Source organism: Phyllostomus discolor, chromosome 6 (genome assembly GCF_004126475.2).
Source record: "Phyllostomus discolor isolate MPI-MPIP mPhyDis1 chromosome 6, mPhyDis1.pri.v3, whole genome shotgun sequence".
Classification (NCBI taxonomy): domain Eukaryota; kingdom Metazoa; phylum Chordata; class Mammalia; order Chiroptera; family Phyllostomidae; genus Phyllostomus; species Phyllostomus discolor.
In genome coordinates, this window is record NC_040908.2 from 212,173 (window position 1) to 228,841 (window position 16,669).

The following is a 16,669-nucleotide window of genomic DNA, read 5'->3' on the forward strand; positions in this document are numbered from 1 at the left end:
GGGTCTGGTCCTGAACCTGCGTGTGCCTGGAGCGTGTGTCGGCACCGGGGGCATGGGGGCAGTGGGACGGGGCCCGGGCAGGCAGGACCGAGGGATTGCTTGGCAGGCTCACGGAAAGTGTCTTCCAGAACACACAGGGAAGTGGGAGGGTTGAAGAGATTGCGGGTTTGGTGCCGTCCCTTCAAAGTGACGACTGGGGGAAAAGTTCAGTGATTAACCAGTTGGAACCCAGGATTAAGACAGAGTACTTCAAAAATTTTACTCCGCCCTAATTTTTCAGTGATTGCTTAGTAAGCCCAAAGTAGACGCTAGATTACTCTCCGCTGTTCCTTTATCTTTATGTTCATAAGTGAACCCATATACACACATGCTCACGCTTGCACATGCATATTAAATACGGGTCCTCAAATCCCAGGACTCTGCTTTGTCCCTGTGGCTGTGCCCAGACCAGGGGTCGAGAACGGAAGAACTCAGCCGAGTTCCCGCGTCTTTTTAAACTGGACCCAGTCGGGTCTGCGCACAGTGTGCCCACTTTCAACAACGTGGAGTTGCTGGGCCGTGCTCAGGCTCAGCGCCCTCCCGGCCACACGGCCACACGGGGGACACGCAGGCGCAGGCCTAGCGGGAATGCTGACTCCGAGCCAGGGTCTCGGGAGCCGCCTCACCACTGTGCAGCGGAACAAGGGTCACGGTTTGACTTGATGAGGGCCCATCGCTTTCCTCCACGCCTGCCGATGCCCTTGATGTCCTTCCTGTCCAGCTGCCGGGCTGTCCTCACGGACCTGCGAACCGTCGGTTTCCAGCGCGGGGCTCTCGGAGAGTGCGGCCACTCGGAGGTTGTTGTAGCAAACACTTTATTACTCGCCTTATGTACAGTATGTACATGTCGCACAGTCTATTGCTACTATTTTACACTTATCACACAGACGACAGGTGCAAGTAGCCTCGGTATGTCCACAATTTACAAGACTTCCCTGTCTCCAAAACCCAGCTGAAGTTTATCTTTTTAAAAACTTTTCATGCAGTTCCAACTAATACTCTGGGAATTTAATTGTAAAAGTAATAAAAATATTAAATCATACCATATGTGATATGAAAATATAGTTTCAAATCTGCTTACATTTCTAAAGAAATAGCCTGTGATTCCACCCAGTCAGGAGACCGAGGGGCCTCTGCCGTGCCCACGTCACACGGCACGTCACACGTGCCGCATGGCGGGCCGGCGCCTCCTCGTTCCGCAGGGCAGAGCGCAAGTCCGCTGCCAGGCGCTCGGACGGACTGAGTGCGTGTCCGCAGACGCTGCCCACAACCCACGACACGCCAGGAACTGTGGAAGTCTGCAAAAATAAATCTCTCTTCCTGGGACACGCTCGTGCAGGCGGCTGGTTCCGGGTCCCTGTCGGTCTCCAAGGCACTTGGCAGGGTTTCCTCCGCGGCTCGCTCGCGGCTGGAAGGAAGGAAGCACACGGTCCATCACGTCCACCCCGCTGCCCGTTCCAGAGACTCTGCGTGGGGCTGCGCGGCCTGGTCTCTCTAGAGACACACGGGACCCGCGCCCGGTCTGCGTCCCTGAAGGTGGACAGCGCCGCAGCTGCACGCTGACTCCACGCCTGCCGTGCCGAAGGAGTGGAGACCACCGAAATCCGCCCCCTGAGGCCCGACACGTGCTGCTGACCCCTGGGTCGCTCAGTCCGCCTGGGCTCAGTGCGTGGCCACTGGGGCCAGAGCCGCCAGGCCTCGTGCCCCACCGTGAGCAGGGCCTGCAAGGCTGGTGGTCCGGAAGGAACACTCCAGTTCCCCTCGGTCCGGCTCCTGACCGGGCTAGGGCTGCTTCTGGGGATGCCCCCGGAGCCCCAGGCGGGCCCTGTGGTGTGCCGGCTGCGGGCGGGCCCTCTGCCAGGAGAGCTCAGCTGCCGAACCTCCGGGAGGAGACCGGGTGCTGACCGCACGTCCCGGGGGAGTCCCTGTGCCCAGACCCCTGACTGCTGGGCGTGCTCAGGCGCAGCCTTTAGGAGGACGGGGAGGAGCCTCAGCCCACAGCTCTGCACCCCTGTCCCCCGTGTGCTGTGCGGGCAGCAGGGAGGGTGTGGGGCCAGCTCAGCCTGGAGGGGAGCCCCTGCCCCCTCACTCGTGGGCACCCTTACCCAGCCTGCAGGGACCAGCCAGTTAGCATTTGCTACTGCAGTTTAAACCTTCTGGGACTGGAAGAAATGAATCTCTTAAAAACGTGAAATTACAGTTAGCAGATGTAACTTTTAAACTTGACCCATTTCTTGGCCAGAATGAACCGTTAGGGCAGTGGCACAGGGGATGTGGGGACGCTCGTGGGCACCACCTCGACCCTTCCTCTGGACGGTGCTCCGTCTGGTCTGACTACCTGGTGGGCCGGGAGCGAAGGGCCGGTGGGGGGGCCCCCTGCACAGGCGGGCTTCTGCCGGGTGTTGGAGCTGCGTGGGCTCGTCCTGGCGCAGCAGCAGCAGCAGCAGCAGCAGCAGCAGCAGCAGCAGGGCCTCACTCGGCACCGCCCCACGCACACGTGGGCCCCGCGGCTGGGGAGGGCCGCCGCTCCCCTGGCTGCTCTCGGCCTGGCGGAGCAGACGGAGCCCCCAGGGCAGGGGCTGCAGAGGGAGCGCCCCCTCTCGTGTAAGGAGAGTGGAAGCAGGTTCCCAAGGATCTGCAGACAGCGACGCTTCACAAAGGCTCACAAAATAGCGCTCGTCTGCCCAGGCACACCACTGGGGAGCTGCACAGGGTCCACGCGGCACCCGAAAGGGGTCTCCCGTGCCGCGGGCGCAGGAGCGGGACAGCGCGGCCGCTCGTTCCCGCTGTGGCATCGAAGACCCGGCTTCTGACCCGTCACCCCCACTCGACCTCAGGGGAGCCTCCGAGGGGCCCCAGTGCAGTCCTCGTCTCTGCCATCGGCCGGGGCTTCTCACAGGCCGGCGGACCGGACCGGGGCTGCCAACCCCAGAGCTGGGCTGCGCGCTGAGCTTCCGTTCCAGTCCTCCGCCAGCCGGGCGCTCGCTCTGCGGCCTGACCCGGCTTCCTTCTCGGTGCTGGGCCTGTCCCCTCCCAGAGAGGAGCTGCTGGACGGGCACGGCATGTCCCCCCCCCCCCCACCGTGTCCTGGACGGCCATCGAGGGCCAAAGCCCGTCTTCTTCCCACTGGGATGGACCTGCCTCGGGCCGAAGTGTGACATGAGGAGGTCGTGGCGTGTGCGTCAGGGAAATCAGAACCTACGGTCTGCCCGCTGGCTGACAGCTGCTGCTGTCGTGTGTCAGCCCTCGAGAGGCCCAGCAAAAAGTTCAGTTTGTGAATTCCTGGTGCGCATTTACCATTTCCCCCTTAGAGGCTACGAATAACAACTACATGGGGCTACTGAAAGGGCAGCCACTCTTCGCTACCCTGCGTCCGCTCACCGGCAGAGCGGCCGAGTCCAGCTCCAGTGTCTGGCAGAGACGCCGCAACTCCTGCGCGGGCGTGCCGGGCCCGCGCTCGCTCGCGGGGGCTGGCGGACGGGTGGCACCGTGCACAGGCCTGTTGTCACGTCACCCTCCTTTGTGCCCGTGTTCCACGCTCGGATGTGGTTCAAACAAACACACACTGCGTGCCGGCCCTGTCGCCACGTGGACAAAGATGACCGGCCAGCACCCCGGGGTGCCGAGTGTCCCGTCGGCCTCGCTCAGAGGGAGGCGGCCTCGCCGAGGAGCGAGGGTTCCCAGAGCCCCAGAGTTTGTCCCCGTCCCCGAGGGGACCGCTGGCGCGGGCGGGCTTACCTCATCCGTCCATGCACACGGGACTCACAGCCAGCCGGGTCAGCAGCCGGGCACACCTCTTGTAGTCTGGGGGGGAGCAAACCAGGGCCCGTCAGCCTCTGCGGCAGCCCCTCGGTCAGCACTGGACTTCAACGCGTGCACCAGCCGCTGAAGCCATTTCGTTTCTCTGAGTGTTCCGAGTCCCCTGGACACTGTCTGTCTGTCTCTGCGATCGTGGGCCCCAAGCTGCTGACTTAGTGATGTATGGGCTCGGGGCGTCCTGTGGCAGAGGTCGGACAGGGAACCCGGAGGCTGTGGGGGGAGGGGCAGGGGCGGGGGCTCCAGGTAGAGACTTGGGTCTGCTCGCTCGCGGGCCGTGTGCAGCGAGTCCCTGCACTTCTTCCTGACGCGGAGCCCCCCGCAAACATCCTAGCGAAAGCGGAGGGCCCAGACGGGCTGCACCCCGCGCGTCCCGTTCAACCCTCGTCAGCTGTGCGTCCCGTTCAACCCTCGTCAGCTGTGCTTGGAAACCAGGGCCTCAGGGACCCTGGCCCGGGGAGGGGGGTGCCCCGGGCTGTTTGCACGTCACTGCCGCTGGCTGTTCAAGGCACAGAGTCCTACCGAGTGGCGGGGAGCCCCTGACCCTACACGAACACCCGGAAGAGCGCACAAACCAGCAGCAAGTTAGACGGGCAGCCGACCCTGCGCCCACAGGTGCGCCCGGGCTTGGCCTGCGGGTCCCTGGGGACGTGGGTCCTGCAGCAGCTTCCCCGGAGCGGCCGCCGACTGGGCCGCCCGTGCAGGCATTTCCACTGAGACCTCAGCTTCCCTGACCCGGTCGCCCCTGGGACCCCACTTCTGCGGGTTGTGTGTGCTGGTCTGGGAGCTGCTCTGGGAAGGCCCATACTTGCCGCACACAGGCCCTCGGGCCCCCCACTAGCCCAGCCTCCCAGGGACCCGGAGCAGCTCCGAAGGCCTGTGGGCCGGGAGACACTGGTCTCCGGGTTCCCTCCACCTGCCCCGCCATCCCGAGCGCTGCAGCTGGGCCCCATCTGGGGATGCCTCTCGCTGTGCGTGGGTGACTGGGAGCCTGGGCAGCAGGTGGCCGAGTGCCCAGGGGACAGGCGGCGGCTGCAGAGGGGTCTGCAGGTGTGGGCCTGGGGCGAAGGTCCTCTGTGAGTGGGAGGGTCAGCGGTCATGACCCCAGCGGTCACTTCAGGTCTGCGGCCCCTCCTTGTAAGACCACGTTTAGCGGGAACACGTGTGCACACAGACAACGGAACGAGCAGGGCCTCGGGCCTCGGGAAGCGGGTTAATGATTCTCAAGCAGCAGGTGACTCTCGGGGAAGGAAGTGCAGGAGCAGCATGTGCCAGGTCCATCTGGCAGGGACACGAGGGGGGCAGCGAGCTCGGGGCTCGTAAAACCTGAGAGCAGTGCCCTGGGACCCTGCGCTGCCCACCCTGGGGTCCCTGCCCCGCGAGCCGGGTGCCCCGCCCTCTGCCAGTGCGCACACCTGCTGTTACTCGGGGTCACTGCTGTCTGCGCTGGGGAAACTGCCACTTCACGGAAAGTGGCTTTTTTTTTTTTTCAAAGACAGGATTGGCAGGTCTGGCCTGTGCCCCCCGGTCAGCCCTGGGAGCAGCTGGTGAGATACCGCTTATTTGCAAACTTCCCTCCCTGAGCCAGCAATGGAAGTTGCACTTCCTCAAAAAAAAAAAAATTGGTTTGGGGCTCTAGCAGATGTCGCTTCACTGAACAAGTGACTTGTCCCCATCGAGTGTTTTGTGAAAAGCACAAGGAGCCACTTTGGAGAAAACGCACGTTGTCGTGGAGAAACCACCGAGAAGTCAGAGTCAGAGCCGGCCCCACACGGAGAAGGGCCGGTCTGCGTTTCCGAGTCGGTGGTGACGCCGAACAGGAGGGCAGAACTTTGAAACAGCAGTGTAGCCCCACGGCAACGAGGGTGCGAGTCACCCACGGGTGGGGGGAGTCTCGGGGGCCCACTGGCTCCTCACCCCAGGGCATGCGGTCCCTGCACCCCTCACTCTCAACATCCGTCTGATCGTCACCAAGGGAATCAGGAGGTGCCCGCCCACCCCGAGCATGGTTAATCCCGGCCAATCACTCATTTTAGGTTCGCCCCGGCTGCTGCCAAGTGTCGTGACCTTCTTCCCTGGCCGGCCACCTGGCCCTGGCGCTGAGGCCACGAGGGGACACGTGAGGAAGGCAGGCCGGCGGTGGGTGAATGGGAGGGCGTGGGAACCCCCCCGCCCCCCGTGCGGCCACGGTGTGCCCGTCACTCACATGCCGGGACGGTGCAGTCTCTGGTGTTGTGGTAGAGCCTGTGGAAGTGTTTGCTGCACTTGGGGCTGAAGTAGAGCGGACCTGGAAGGCGGAGGGGACACAGGTCGCGAGGGGTCTCAGGATGCGGGGAACGGGGTGGGGCAGGGTGGGTGAGGGGGTGAGGGGAAGCCCACCTGTCAGGTGCTTTAGAAACTTGTCCTTCATCCTCAGGTCCCGGGGGACAATTTCTGTTTGAGGGAGAGAGTGGTTACTGTGCTGCCCGAAAGGGGCATCTCCCCCCACCCCTCCCCCCCCGTGATCCCGAGCAGATGCCGCAGGGACCCACGGGGACAGGACGCCCGCGTGGCCGCTGCAGGACAGACTGGGCGAGACCGGCCCTCGCTCCTCGCACCTGGAGCCCTGCGGACAGCGTCCCCAGAGGCGCAGCGTCTCTGAACCGTGTCAGCGGCTCCCAGAGCCCCCGGCCCTGGCCCCGGCCCCCACCGCTGGGAAGCGAGGGGCACCCTGGAGCGGAGGGTGAAGGAAACCGTGTGTGTGGTGGGTTTTTGACACTGAGCTTCCAGCGAATACATCACAGTTGGACACTTTCATCTCGAAGAGCTTGGGAATCAAATTCCACAACCTCTCCAAGTTCCAGAAAGAAAACCTCACGCATGCAACACGCAAATGGCCACAGAAGTTTCCTTTTTCTGGGTACATATTTAGAAAACAGATGAATGTCTTCAGACCACCTGCTGTGAAAGCTGTGTAGGTGCAGTTGGTGTTACCAACCAGCAGAACCTGGTCTGGGGGAGAGGAGCAGAATTCCTGGGGACCCCCCTTGTGAGCAGACACAGCCTGGGTGGGCGGGCACTCGGGCAGGGACACTGCTCTCTGACCTCCGCCTGCTTCTGCCCTCGAGGTCCCCGGGGGGGCATGTCCTGCTCACCTGCTCCGGCCGGGACCTGCCTTTGTGCAGGTGGGCTCCTCTGTCTGCTCCCGCAGGAATGCCCCCCCCACCCGAGGGTCAGACACCGACCGCGGGTCAGTGGTCACTCACCCCTAACTCTGGCCCGTCTCCTGAAAGCCGAGCTTATCACACTTGACCTGACTGTGCCAGGCCAGCCTTCGCAGCTGGCAGGCTCTCCTGGGAAACGCCCCCCTGGGGCGCTGGGGGGCGGGGGCTCCGCGAGGGGGAGGCCAAAGCGGCTCCGGCCGTGCAAGCCGCTGCGCCGCCGCCGAGAACACGTCCGTTTCCCGAACAACAGAGGGCAGATCTGAGCGGGCGCTACCGACCCAGGGGGCACCCCGCGTCTCGGAAGTAGGCTGGGGATGGTTATCCGCGAGGTAGCCTTCATGGACTGACTGTTTTCTTCTTTTTTAACCAATCGAAATGGATTTGCCTTTAAAAATGCGTCTTCTCAAAGACCCTTCTATTTGCAAGCGAACACGAGCTCTGGGTCCTGGAGCCGCACGCACTCACCCGCCCGCTGCTCCTCGGGGTCCAGCCCGTAGTCCGAGGCCTCCCTGCGGCCCGGAGCGGCGTCCTGCGGGCCTGGGGGCTGCAGTCGCTTGGACTCCCCCGAGTGGTACTTCTTGAGCTCCTGGATGATCTCCACGATGAGCCGCAGCAGCGTCTGTCTGTCCGCGGCCTCCCGGGGCTCGGTGACTCCCCGGCCGGGCCCCGCTGCGCCCAGCACGAGCAGCAGCCCCAGGAGGAGGGGGCGCCCGGGCCCGCGCATCGTGCGCTCGGCAGGCAGGCTGGGAGGTCCGTGCGCCCGGAACTCGCTGGCTGGAGGGATGAGCTGGGGGGGGGGGAGCGGGAAGAAAGTCGGCTGGCTGGTGGGGCAGGGGCCGTGGAGAGACCACAGCCATGGACCCCCGCTGACCCCCTCCGGTCCCCGCGGACCCCGAGCGGGGGCGCCCCGCCGAGTCCCGGGCGGAGCCGACAGAGGAGGGGGCGGCGGCGGGGTGCCCCAACGGAGCGGGGTGCCCCGAGCGGGGGCCCCAACCGAGCTTTCACATGCGGTTGCGGAGACTGGCTCCTGCTCTGAGCTCCGTAGCGGAACGGCTCGGCCCTCCCCCGCCGCGTCCCGCCCTGGCCCCGAAACTTTCACCCAACGGCACATCCCTCACGGGGAGCGCGGGGCGTCCGTCCGCACAACTTTCTTTAACCTTCACAAGCCTTGTGTGGGAGGTTCGTCCCTCCGAGGAGGCCCCCCAGCGCGCCTGGCCCAGCTGCTGCGCTCAAGTTTCCAGCCTTTGTGTGGTGCTCGTGCGCCCACACAGGCCCCCGAGTCCCACCGAGGAGCCCCCGCGCCAAGACCTTTGCTGCGGCCTCCCACAGTGCCAGGTCCCGGGGACCCTCAGCGCCTGCGACAGGGGCCGGGCCCCTACGTGCCCGCGGGCCCCCGGCGCGCGGGAGGCGGCCGCTCACCTGCTCTGGAGCTTCGGGCGTACTCCGGTGTCCGTCCCGGGGTCCCGCTACTCCATGCCTCGCGGCGCCCGGGCCGGCGGAGCGCGCACTGCGGGGCTCACAGGACGCGCAGGACTCGCACGCGCCGCTCTGCTGTTGCGCGCGCTGCACAGCGGCCGCCTCGGACCCCGGCGCCTCTTATGCCCGCGCCGCCGACGTCAGGCGGGTCCCGAGGGCTCCACGCCGGCTTTAATTAGAAGCCGCTGAAGTGTTCGTACCCCCGTGCGGATCTTCGTCAGACCCACCCCCCCCCCCGCCGCGTCCGTCACCCCCCTCCGCCCCCTCCTTTCCTCTCCTCCCCCTCCCACCCACTTCTCCCCCTTGCTCTTCCCACCCCCTCCGCCTCCCTCTCCCTCCGCCTCCCTTCCCCTCCCCCGTCTATTTACCTCCGTTCCTGTCACTTGTGACAGGAGGAGAAGAAACGCCTTTACCAGGAACTCGGATCTGTTTTTGTCTAAATGGAGAGCTCGGGCTATTAAAAAAGGAGCTGCCTCGACATTTAATAAATCAATTAGAGTGTATCGGTTTGGAGGGACCCGGGGGCGTGGCCCGGCGGTCGGGGAGGGGCAGCCGGGGGCAGGGGACTGCCGGGCAGGGCAGGGAACTCGGGGTGGCGCAGGGCCCGGCGCCCCTCCGGCCCGCAGCCCCCGGAGCCCAGCGGAGACGGGCCAGGCCCCCTCGGTGCGAGACCCTCCGCTGGGCTGGTCGCCGCGCCCCTTCCAGGGACCCGCCTGCAGGAGACCACCGGGGGCGGCTCCCTCCTGGCCCACGTCTTCCAGAAAGTTTTGGTTCTTTAGACATAGGCAGGCGCGTGGTGAGAGTTCAACAATTTGTCTCCTGTAATTTTTTTTTCTTGTAAAATGTATTATCAGTCAGTTGCGCACTTTCCCATTCCGTTGGCGCTTTCTGGGCAAGCGCTGGACGTCCTCCAAGCCCGCGATCTGACGGGGAAAGGTGCAGTGAGCGCCGCGCCGGGAAGGGGCGCGGGGCTGGGATTAAAAGCCTGGCTATTAGCGGAGCGGCCGCGCGGCGGGCCGGAGCGCAGGGCGCTGGGAGGCGCTGGGAGGCGCTGGGAGCGGGGGGCGCGGCCCGAGGACCCCTCTCCGCCTGCATCTCTGCCCCCGTCTCTGCGTCTCCGCGCCCCTCTCCCTTCCCCACACCAGGTCCGTTTCTTTGGGTGAATCACGTAGAGATGGACGACCCCACAATATGACCACCAACGCCCCCTCCCCGCGCTCGCACACGCGCGCGCTGGGTTAGGCGCTAATACTCTTTGGAAGCAAACGGTTCGCGTCCTCAGCGAGCGCTTACGCAAGCGGCGTTACCAGGGTGGGGACGTTTCTGTTAAGCAATACTCGAGAAAAAAATAAAAATTCATATCACACAGATCTAAGGCAGATAAAATGAGATATTTCCCTTTTCCCTTTGCCTTTACGTGTGTAAAAAAAATTGTTAGCGCCTCTTTTAAGAGCGCCGCCTAGTGACAAGTCCCCCCCCCCCCCCCGCCCATTCTGGTTCCCGGGGAGCCCCCGCTGGAGGGGCGCGTGGCTCCCACATGCGAAGCGTCTGTTGTAAAATACAGTCGCGTAAGCCTGTTTGGGGGGGAAACACAAGGAATGAGCTCAAACTCGTATTTTACATTTGCATACAATCTTTCTTTTCCAATAAATATTCCACAAAATCAGGAGCTACTTTTTTTTTCTAAAAAATACCAGTAAGAACTATCTCCCCTCCCCAAATTCTACCAACCAAGGAAGGCTTACTAGTAATTAATATTATCCTTTCTTTTTCAGTTTTTAAAAATATTTTATTTATTCATTTCTAGAGAGGGAATGGAGGAAGAAAGAGAGAGAGAGAAACATCAATGTACAGTTGCTGGGGGTCATGGCCTGCAACCTAGGCATGTACCCTGACTGGGAATCGAACCTGAGACACTTTGGTTTGCAGCCCGCGCTCAATCCACTGAGCTACGCCAGCCAGGGCTATTTCTCGGTTTTAATGAGGCAGACAAACGCTTCGTGGAGTGGCTGCTCCCCGCCTGCCCAGATGACCCGAATCTCTCCTGCGTCAGCACCAGCCCCGGAACCGGTGCTCGGCTGGTGCTTCCAGTCCTGGGGTCTGGCTCGTAGGACAGACGACTCAGCTGTTCATCCATTCCTCCTTGCAAATCTCTGTGCTGCGGAGGCTGTAGGGGTCCCTCGTCTTGTATGAATCATTTCACAGGCGTGTGCAGCCCGACACAAGAGCACACTGACGCGTAATCCCTGCTGAGCCCCTCCACGTGCCGTGCTGTCAGGGTGAGCTCCTCGGAGCTCTCACTCGGGGCAGCGGGAACACGCGTGTGGCCCGCACCCGGTGTCACCACCACCGGATTGGCTGGACGAGCTGTCTGTGCTGGTGAGGGCAAAACAAAGTACACGTACCTGGTCTACATGAAAATGGGGTGCAGTCGCCAACTCCCAGAGTCTCTCCACTTCTCCCTGTGCTCGGACTGGGTGCCTGTGGAGTCTACGGCTGTGTAATTCCGTGATTGTCACCAGACCGCTAAACGCAGCCCTGCTGCGCAGCCTGGAGTGAATTACTCGCAGTAAGCACTATGAATCGCACTATCCATTTTCAGGCAGCAAGAAGTGATATATTTATATTAAATAATGTTATTTCCTCCTTTAGTACTTGAACAACTTTCTACTATGAAGGGCCCACAAAAGAAAAGACAGAAAATTAAGCAACAAATTATATTTTAACATTACTGGCAAAAAAATAATGAATAACGTCTCTTGCTAGATTTGACGAAGGTTTCTTCCCTTCCGAGGAAACATACGGGGCCAAGGAAATGAAACGAACCAGAGGGGGGAAGGTCGCGCTTCACCTGCTTCTTCCGTGGAGCTAGAGTGTGAGACGGGCGGGCTCTTCTTTGAATTTATAAACAGTGCAAATCGCTAAGGTTTTAACTACAGACACTCTTCTGCTCCCCACAGTTACGTATTTTACTTGAGATGAATATTAGCTACCTTCAAAGACTTCTAAAATAGATACACATTCATTAGGTGTTGTATTTGCTCCACCATCCTGGTATTTAACAATGTAACTAACCTCTTACTAGAGAGAAGAAGTTACCTTCCCTAGAGGGAAACATTATGTACTATAAAGAAACAGTGTTTAATGCCTAACTTTCACCAGTCATGTTATTTTTGCTGTGAGTGCGTGATTAGTGTGCTGGGGATGTAGCAGAAACTGTGCAAGCACTTGGGGAGATGCGCTTTCTGACAGGACCAGCCTTGAGTACATGGAGCCCCTGGGAGGTGCTGACGGACGCTCTCCCCCCAGAGCCTGTCCTGGACCACGGAAATGCCCGGAGAGTGTTGGCTCGTCACCGCACTCACTCCCGAGACACTCATGTCTGCGAAGCCACGTGTGAAGGCCTGGGACGCCCCGAAGTCGGAGATTTGCTTCGGCCAAACCACCCGGGCGGAGCTCGAAGGGAGCCTGGGCTCCACTGTTCTCCTCGGACTGGTTTAGTGATGATGTCCAGCTGGGGAAGAGGTGTGGCCACCCTCCCTGCCCTCCGGGACCACAACCTGCGGGTTTTTGAGAGAAGGAAGAAGCGAGCCACTTGTGAGCGTGTCTGCGGACGGAGGCCGCCGAGCGTCCCCCGAACAAGTGTTTGCCGGGCGCCCCTTCCATGGAAACGCCGCAGAACCGCAGTCCGAGCTGGGCCAGCGCCGCCCGGAGCGTGCGGCCACACAGCAGCGGCATGGCCCAGGCGCTGTTGCCGATAAAAGATGACGTCGCTCGGAGCTCCCTCGGAGACACGGGCGCAGCGACCTTGGAACGCACTCGAAGGTCGGGGGTTGGAGCAGAGCATCCTGGACAGAGGGCCACGCATCTGTGAGCCCCTGGGGGGCCCTCGCACCTCCGTGAGTCTGGGCAGAAAGGATGGGCCGCATGGCCCGTTGAGGAGCCAGCCTCCCTGGTCAGCCTCCCTGGTCAGCCTCCCTGGTCAGCCTCCGTGGGGCAGCCTCCGTGGGGCAGAGCCGAGGCCGTGGGCTGAGAGGCAGGCGGAAGGGCTCGGCCGGTTCCCGCCCAGTGGTGGCCTGGCCCTGGGCAGGACGCCCGGGAGCCCAGTCCCCTCACACCCACAAGGGAAACGACAGGAGCGTTTGTTGTCTCAGGAGCCCGAGAACATTAGTGCAGACAACGTGTGCTCGCCCTTTACTGCTGCCTGAAGAATTTAAGAAACTGATAAAACACTTCTCACTATTACTACGGCTTTCCCCGTGTTCGCTGTCCTGCGAGCCCCCTCTGTGTCGTGTCCCCCCTGTGCCCAGCCGCCGAGGAGCGGAACGCCGCATCGTACACGGTGTTGGGCAGGGAGTTCTGGGCTCTGGTCACAGCTGCGTAGGAAATCCACGCTCAGAAAATGGGCTGAACTCTCCTGGATTATCCACTGTCCACGTTGATCTGCCGCACACGGACTCGAAATCTGTGTGATGGGCGTGCTGTGGGGCCGCTGGGCTCACACGGACGTGCTCAGGGGAGCCCCCGCACCTCTCCATCGCCTGCTGACCTGTTGACCACGGACAAGTTCCACAGTGACCGCCGTGCTGTCACGGCCGTGTCCAGGCTCTGAGGATGGCTGAGTTGGCCTGACGTCCCCTCCTGCTGGCTGACACTTGATGTCCTTTCTCTGGTTGTCTGACTTCCCTTCATTATCGGCCATCACAGAGAAGCTGGAGATTTCAGTATGAGTCTTGTTAATGTATTATATTGTTTCTATTTCATATGGAATCATTATTACATATTTACAAAGGCACCCATTAAAAAGTAGCAGTGTATGCCCTGGCTGGTATAGCTCAGTGGATTGAACATGGGCCTGTGAACCAAAGGGTCACTGGTTCAATTCCCAGTCAGAGCACATGCCTGGGTTGTGGGCCAGGTCCCTAGTAGGGGGTGCAAGAGAGGCAACCACACATTGATGTTTCTCTCCCTCTTTTTCTCCCTCCCTTCCCTCTCTCTAAAAATAAATAAATAAAATCATAAAAAAGAAAAACTGGTAACTTTACCAAAAAAAAGAGTAGCAGTTGGGGGGGTGGGCATTCTCTCCCCACAGAGTGGGGACATCTGAGTTCGAGAAGAGATTCCATATTCAAAACGAACACTTTATTTTTGTCTTTTAAAAATATATATTTTATTTATTTTTAGAGAGAGGGGAAGGGAGGGAGAAAGACTGGGAGAGAAACACCGGTCATTTGCTTCTCCGGGGCCATGACCCAGCATTGAACCTGTGAACCTTTGGTTTGCAGGGCGACTCCCAACCCACCAAGCCACACCAGTCAGGGCTTTTTTAAATTCACTAAGATCAACATGTACTTGAACTGCCTCGCACGTTTAAATAATTGGCAGTACATGGCACTTGCCCGTAAAATAGGAGCAGGACGCACAGACAGAAAGTAAGTAGAATTTGCGTTGTTCATAGTTGCTGAGGTGGGGCTGTCTCCAGACGGAACCCTAACTGAATGTCCTCCGTAACCATGACGATAGTGAGGCGGCCACGGGCCTGAGGAAGGTCTGGACCCAACAGCACACCTGCAGCTGCCTGGTATGACCTTAGAGGCATTCAGCCTCAGTGTTAGCAAGAAGCATTCTCTCTCTTTTCCTTTTTGTGAAATCAGTAGGCAGCTGCTACTTAACGTGATTGGTGGCTGTCGCTTTCCGGGACTGTGCTCCGCTCAGGCCCCACCGAGGGTCCCTGACGGTGCATCCGGGGGCGCCCGCAGCACGGAGGAAGGCCGACTCACTCCATCGTCAGCGCGTTGAGACCACACAGCCACGGGAAACAGTGGGAACAAGTGTTACCCATCCGGCAGTGGCAGCGACTGCTGGGTCCGGCTTCTCCCGGTGTGATTTACATGCAGCAGCAGCGAGAGCTCGTTAGAACTTGACTTTTGTTTGAACCCTCACAGCCCGCGGGTTGGGGAACCTGCAATCCCACGCGTGTGGGTTCGGTGGTTGCGATTTTCTTCTCAAACCCCGTTGGAGAAACCGGTGCACGGGGCGGCCATGTCCGCTCTTAGCAAAGGCAGGAACGCTCAGATGGAAAACGAAAAATGGAATCAATCATCCAGACACTTTCAAATGTTTGGCATCTGTGGAAATTCCATCGGAGTGACTGGCTCAGTGTTTTGCAAAGTATGTTTGCAGAGCTGACCCCGGGAGCACGCAATCACTCATGCGTACGCCCGAGAATACGGGCGAAATTCAAGTCGAGTTGAGTCTTAAGTGTGCTAAGGATGTTTGTTATTTAAAGAATCTGGGGCTAATTTATTTTTAAAGCAAATAAGCACTTCGTAAGGAAAATTGCTGTTCACTATTTTCTGTAGTGAAGCAAAGGAGCCTCCAAGCGGAGGCTTTCTGGGGAACCGTGGGGCCGCCCGGCGCTCCCAGAAGGAGCCTGCCTTGCACGCGCTCCGTATTTTTCGTTAGTGTGTTTCCCGGTGCTGTTCACAAAGACGCTCTGGTCCGTATGGCGGCCCCTCGTTCGGGGACGGGTGACGCGCTACCTGGTGGGCTCTGAGCCGAGAGGCGTCAGCGTAAATTTATTCAATGAGCACACCAACAGGGGCGCCACCGGCTTCACGGCCCCGCCCCCCGCCCCATCCCTCCCCGCCCCTCGGCGTTGGCCCCGCCCCCTTGGCTTTGGCCACGCCTCATGTGCGTCACTCCTGCTGTGCGCAGCCGCAGTCTGCATTCCACCTGCCTTCCGCGGAGCAAGTTTTCAGCCTGGCTCTCGCAGCCACCACCGCTCCGCTTGGTGGGGTTGTTTTCCTCCTGAATCTTTGTTTGTTAACAATGTGAACAATGACTTATTGTCAATGACTAGACCTCACTAATATGTATCTAAAAGTGCAGTGAGACACAGTATTTGTTTTTCGGCTTCTGTTACACGTGATACCAGTACCACGGAGACACACTGTTACTCAAAGGAGCACACACCTGGTGTTCCCGTGGGGCGAACGGGGCCCTCCTCTCGCCTGAGGCATCCTGACTGTGTGTTTTCACACGTTCACACAAGCGGAGGGACAGGCACCGTCCTCACGCGCGTGAGCAGGTGCGCCAACTCCAGAATCTTTTAAACAGCTCGTGTACCTCGTGTAAGAGTTTCTACTGCAAGTGTCTGGCCTACCCAGAGGTCAGTCTTCCCCTGGCTGGCGGGGGCAGGACTCGGCGTCTGATGGGGACCCACGGCGAAGGCGACTGGCCGTTCAGTGGAAGAATGTGTGTTTGACGGACAGGACTTCCCCCTGCGAGAGCCTAAGTCACCTCCGTGGATGATTCCCTGGAGGTTTCGAAGGAATGGCACTACAAGTGCATTCACCACGCTCGGTCTCGATTGACGACGGGGATCTGGGGGTCTGACCGTGTGAGCCGATCCCCTGGGAGACGGGACGACCTTTGATGGTCCAGGAATGAGGCTTTGCTTCACCTCCCAGTTTCATCCCTGGTGGTGGTCACCCTCAGCGGAAGTGCTGCCCTCCCCCGCAGAGCAAGGCGGGAGGGGCGGGGTTAGAGACCAGCAGGTGGTGTGAGGACCCGTCAGCTGGGCTCCCAGCGGTTTCACTGTGGAGGCCGGAGCTGTGCTTAAAACCCCACCCCTCTCCCACCCAACCACAGCCACGTGGCAGGTGTCGGGACGCCGGGTTTAAGCTGTGGCTCCAACGTTCCGGAGCCACTGGCCTTGCTGAGCGCCCAGGTTCCTGTCACCACACCGACATGTGCTTCTCCGGGCCGCAGCTCTGAGTGTGAATGTGTTCACTGAGTTCAGAGAGGAAGCGAGGGAGACAGAGAGAGAGACATTGGCCGGTTGCCCCCTGCATGTACCTGGACCAGGGATCAAACCCGTGACCTTTTGGTGTATGGGACAACACTCCAACGGACGGAGCCACCTGGCCAGGGCACCCTGTACGTTCCCAACACAACCCTCAAGCTGTCGGAACCTCCAGTTACTACCACCATGAGAGAACACAGGCCTCTGGGAGGACATTTAAAACACTTCTCTACGTTTCTGTTGAAGTTCTAGCCACCCCAAAAGTTCAGCCTCATTTCCTTCTGTCCCTGGAGGGAGGCCCAGGAGGCTGGTAGGCAGACACCTCTCG

At 60.4% G+C, this 16,669-nt stretch overlaps 1 protein-coding gene across 2 annotated transcripts; it reads right to left on the reverse strand.

Moving 5' to 3' along the window:
* Positions 1-1,216: 1,216 nt before the first annotated feature.
* Positions 1,217-9,090, reverse strand: ALKAL2 (ALK and LTK ligand 2). 2 transcript variants are annotated; one of them, XM_036027621.1, is made up of 7 exons: positions 8,903-9,090; positions 8,478-8,703; positions 7,524-7,845; positions 6,235-6,288; positions 6,062-6,142; positions 3,778-3,843; positions 1,217-1,447 (listed from the first exon to the last, which is right to left on the reverse strand). In XM_036027621.1, exons 3-6 carry the CDS (start codon positions 7,780-7,782, stop codon positions 3,779-3,781), a joined length of 459 nt encoding a protein of 152 aa, XP_035883514.1. In that variant the 5' UTR covers positions 7,783-7,845; positions 8,478-8,703; positions 8,903-9,090; the 3' UTR covers positions 1,217-1,447; position 3,778. The 2 variants fall into 2 exon arrangements, with proteins under 2 accessions (XP_035883514.1, XP_028373250.1); XM_028517449.2 differs by lacking the exon at positions 8,903-9,090 and having other exon boundaries at positions 8,478-8,749.
* Between the last annotated feature and the right edge of the window lie 7,579 nt (positions 9,091-16,669).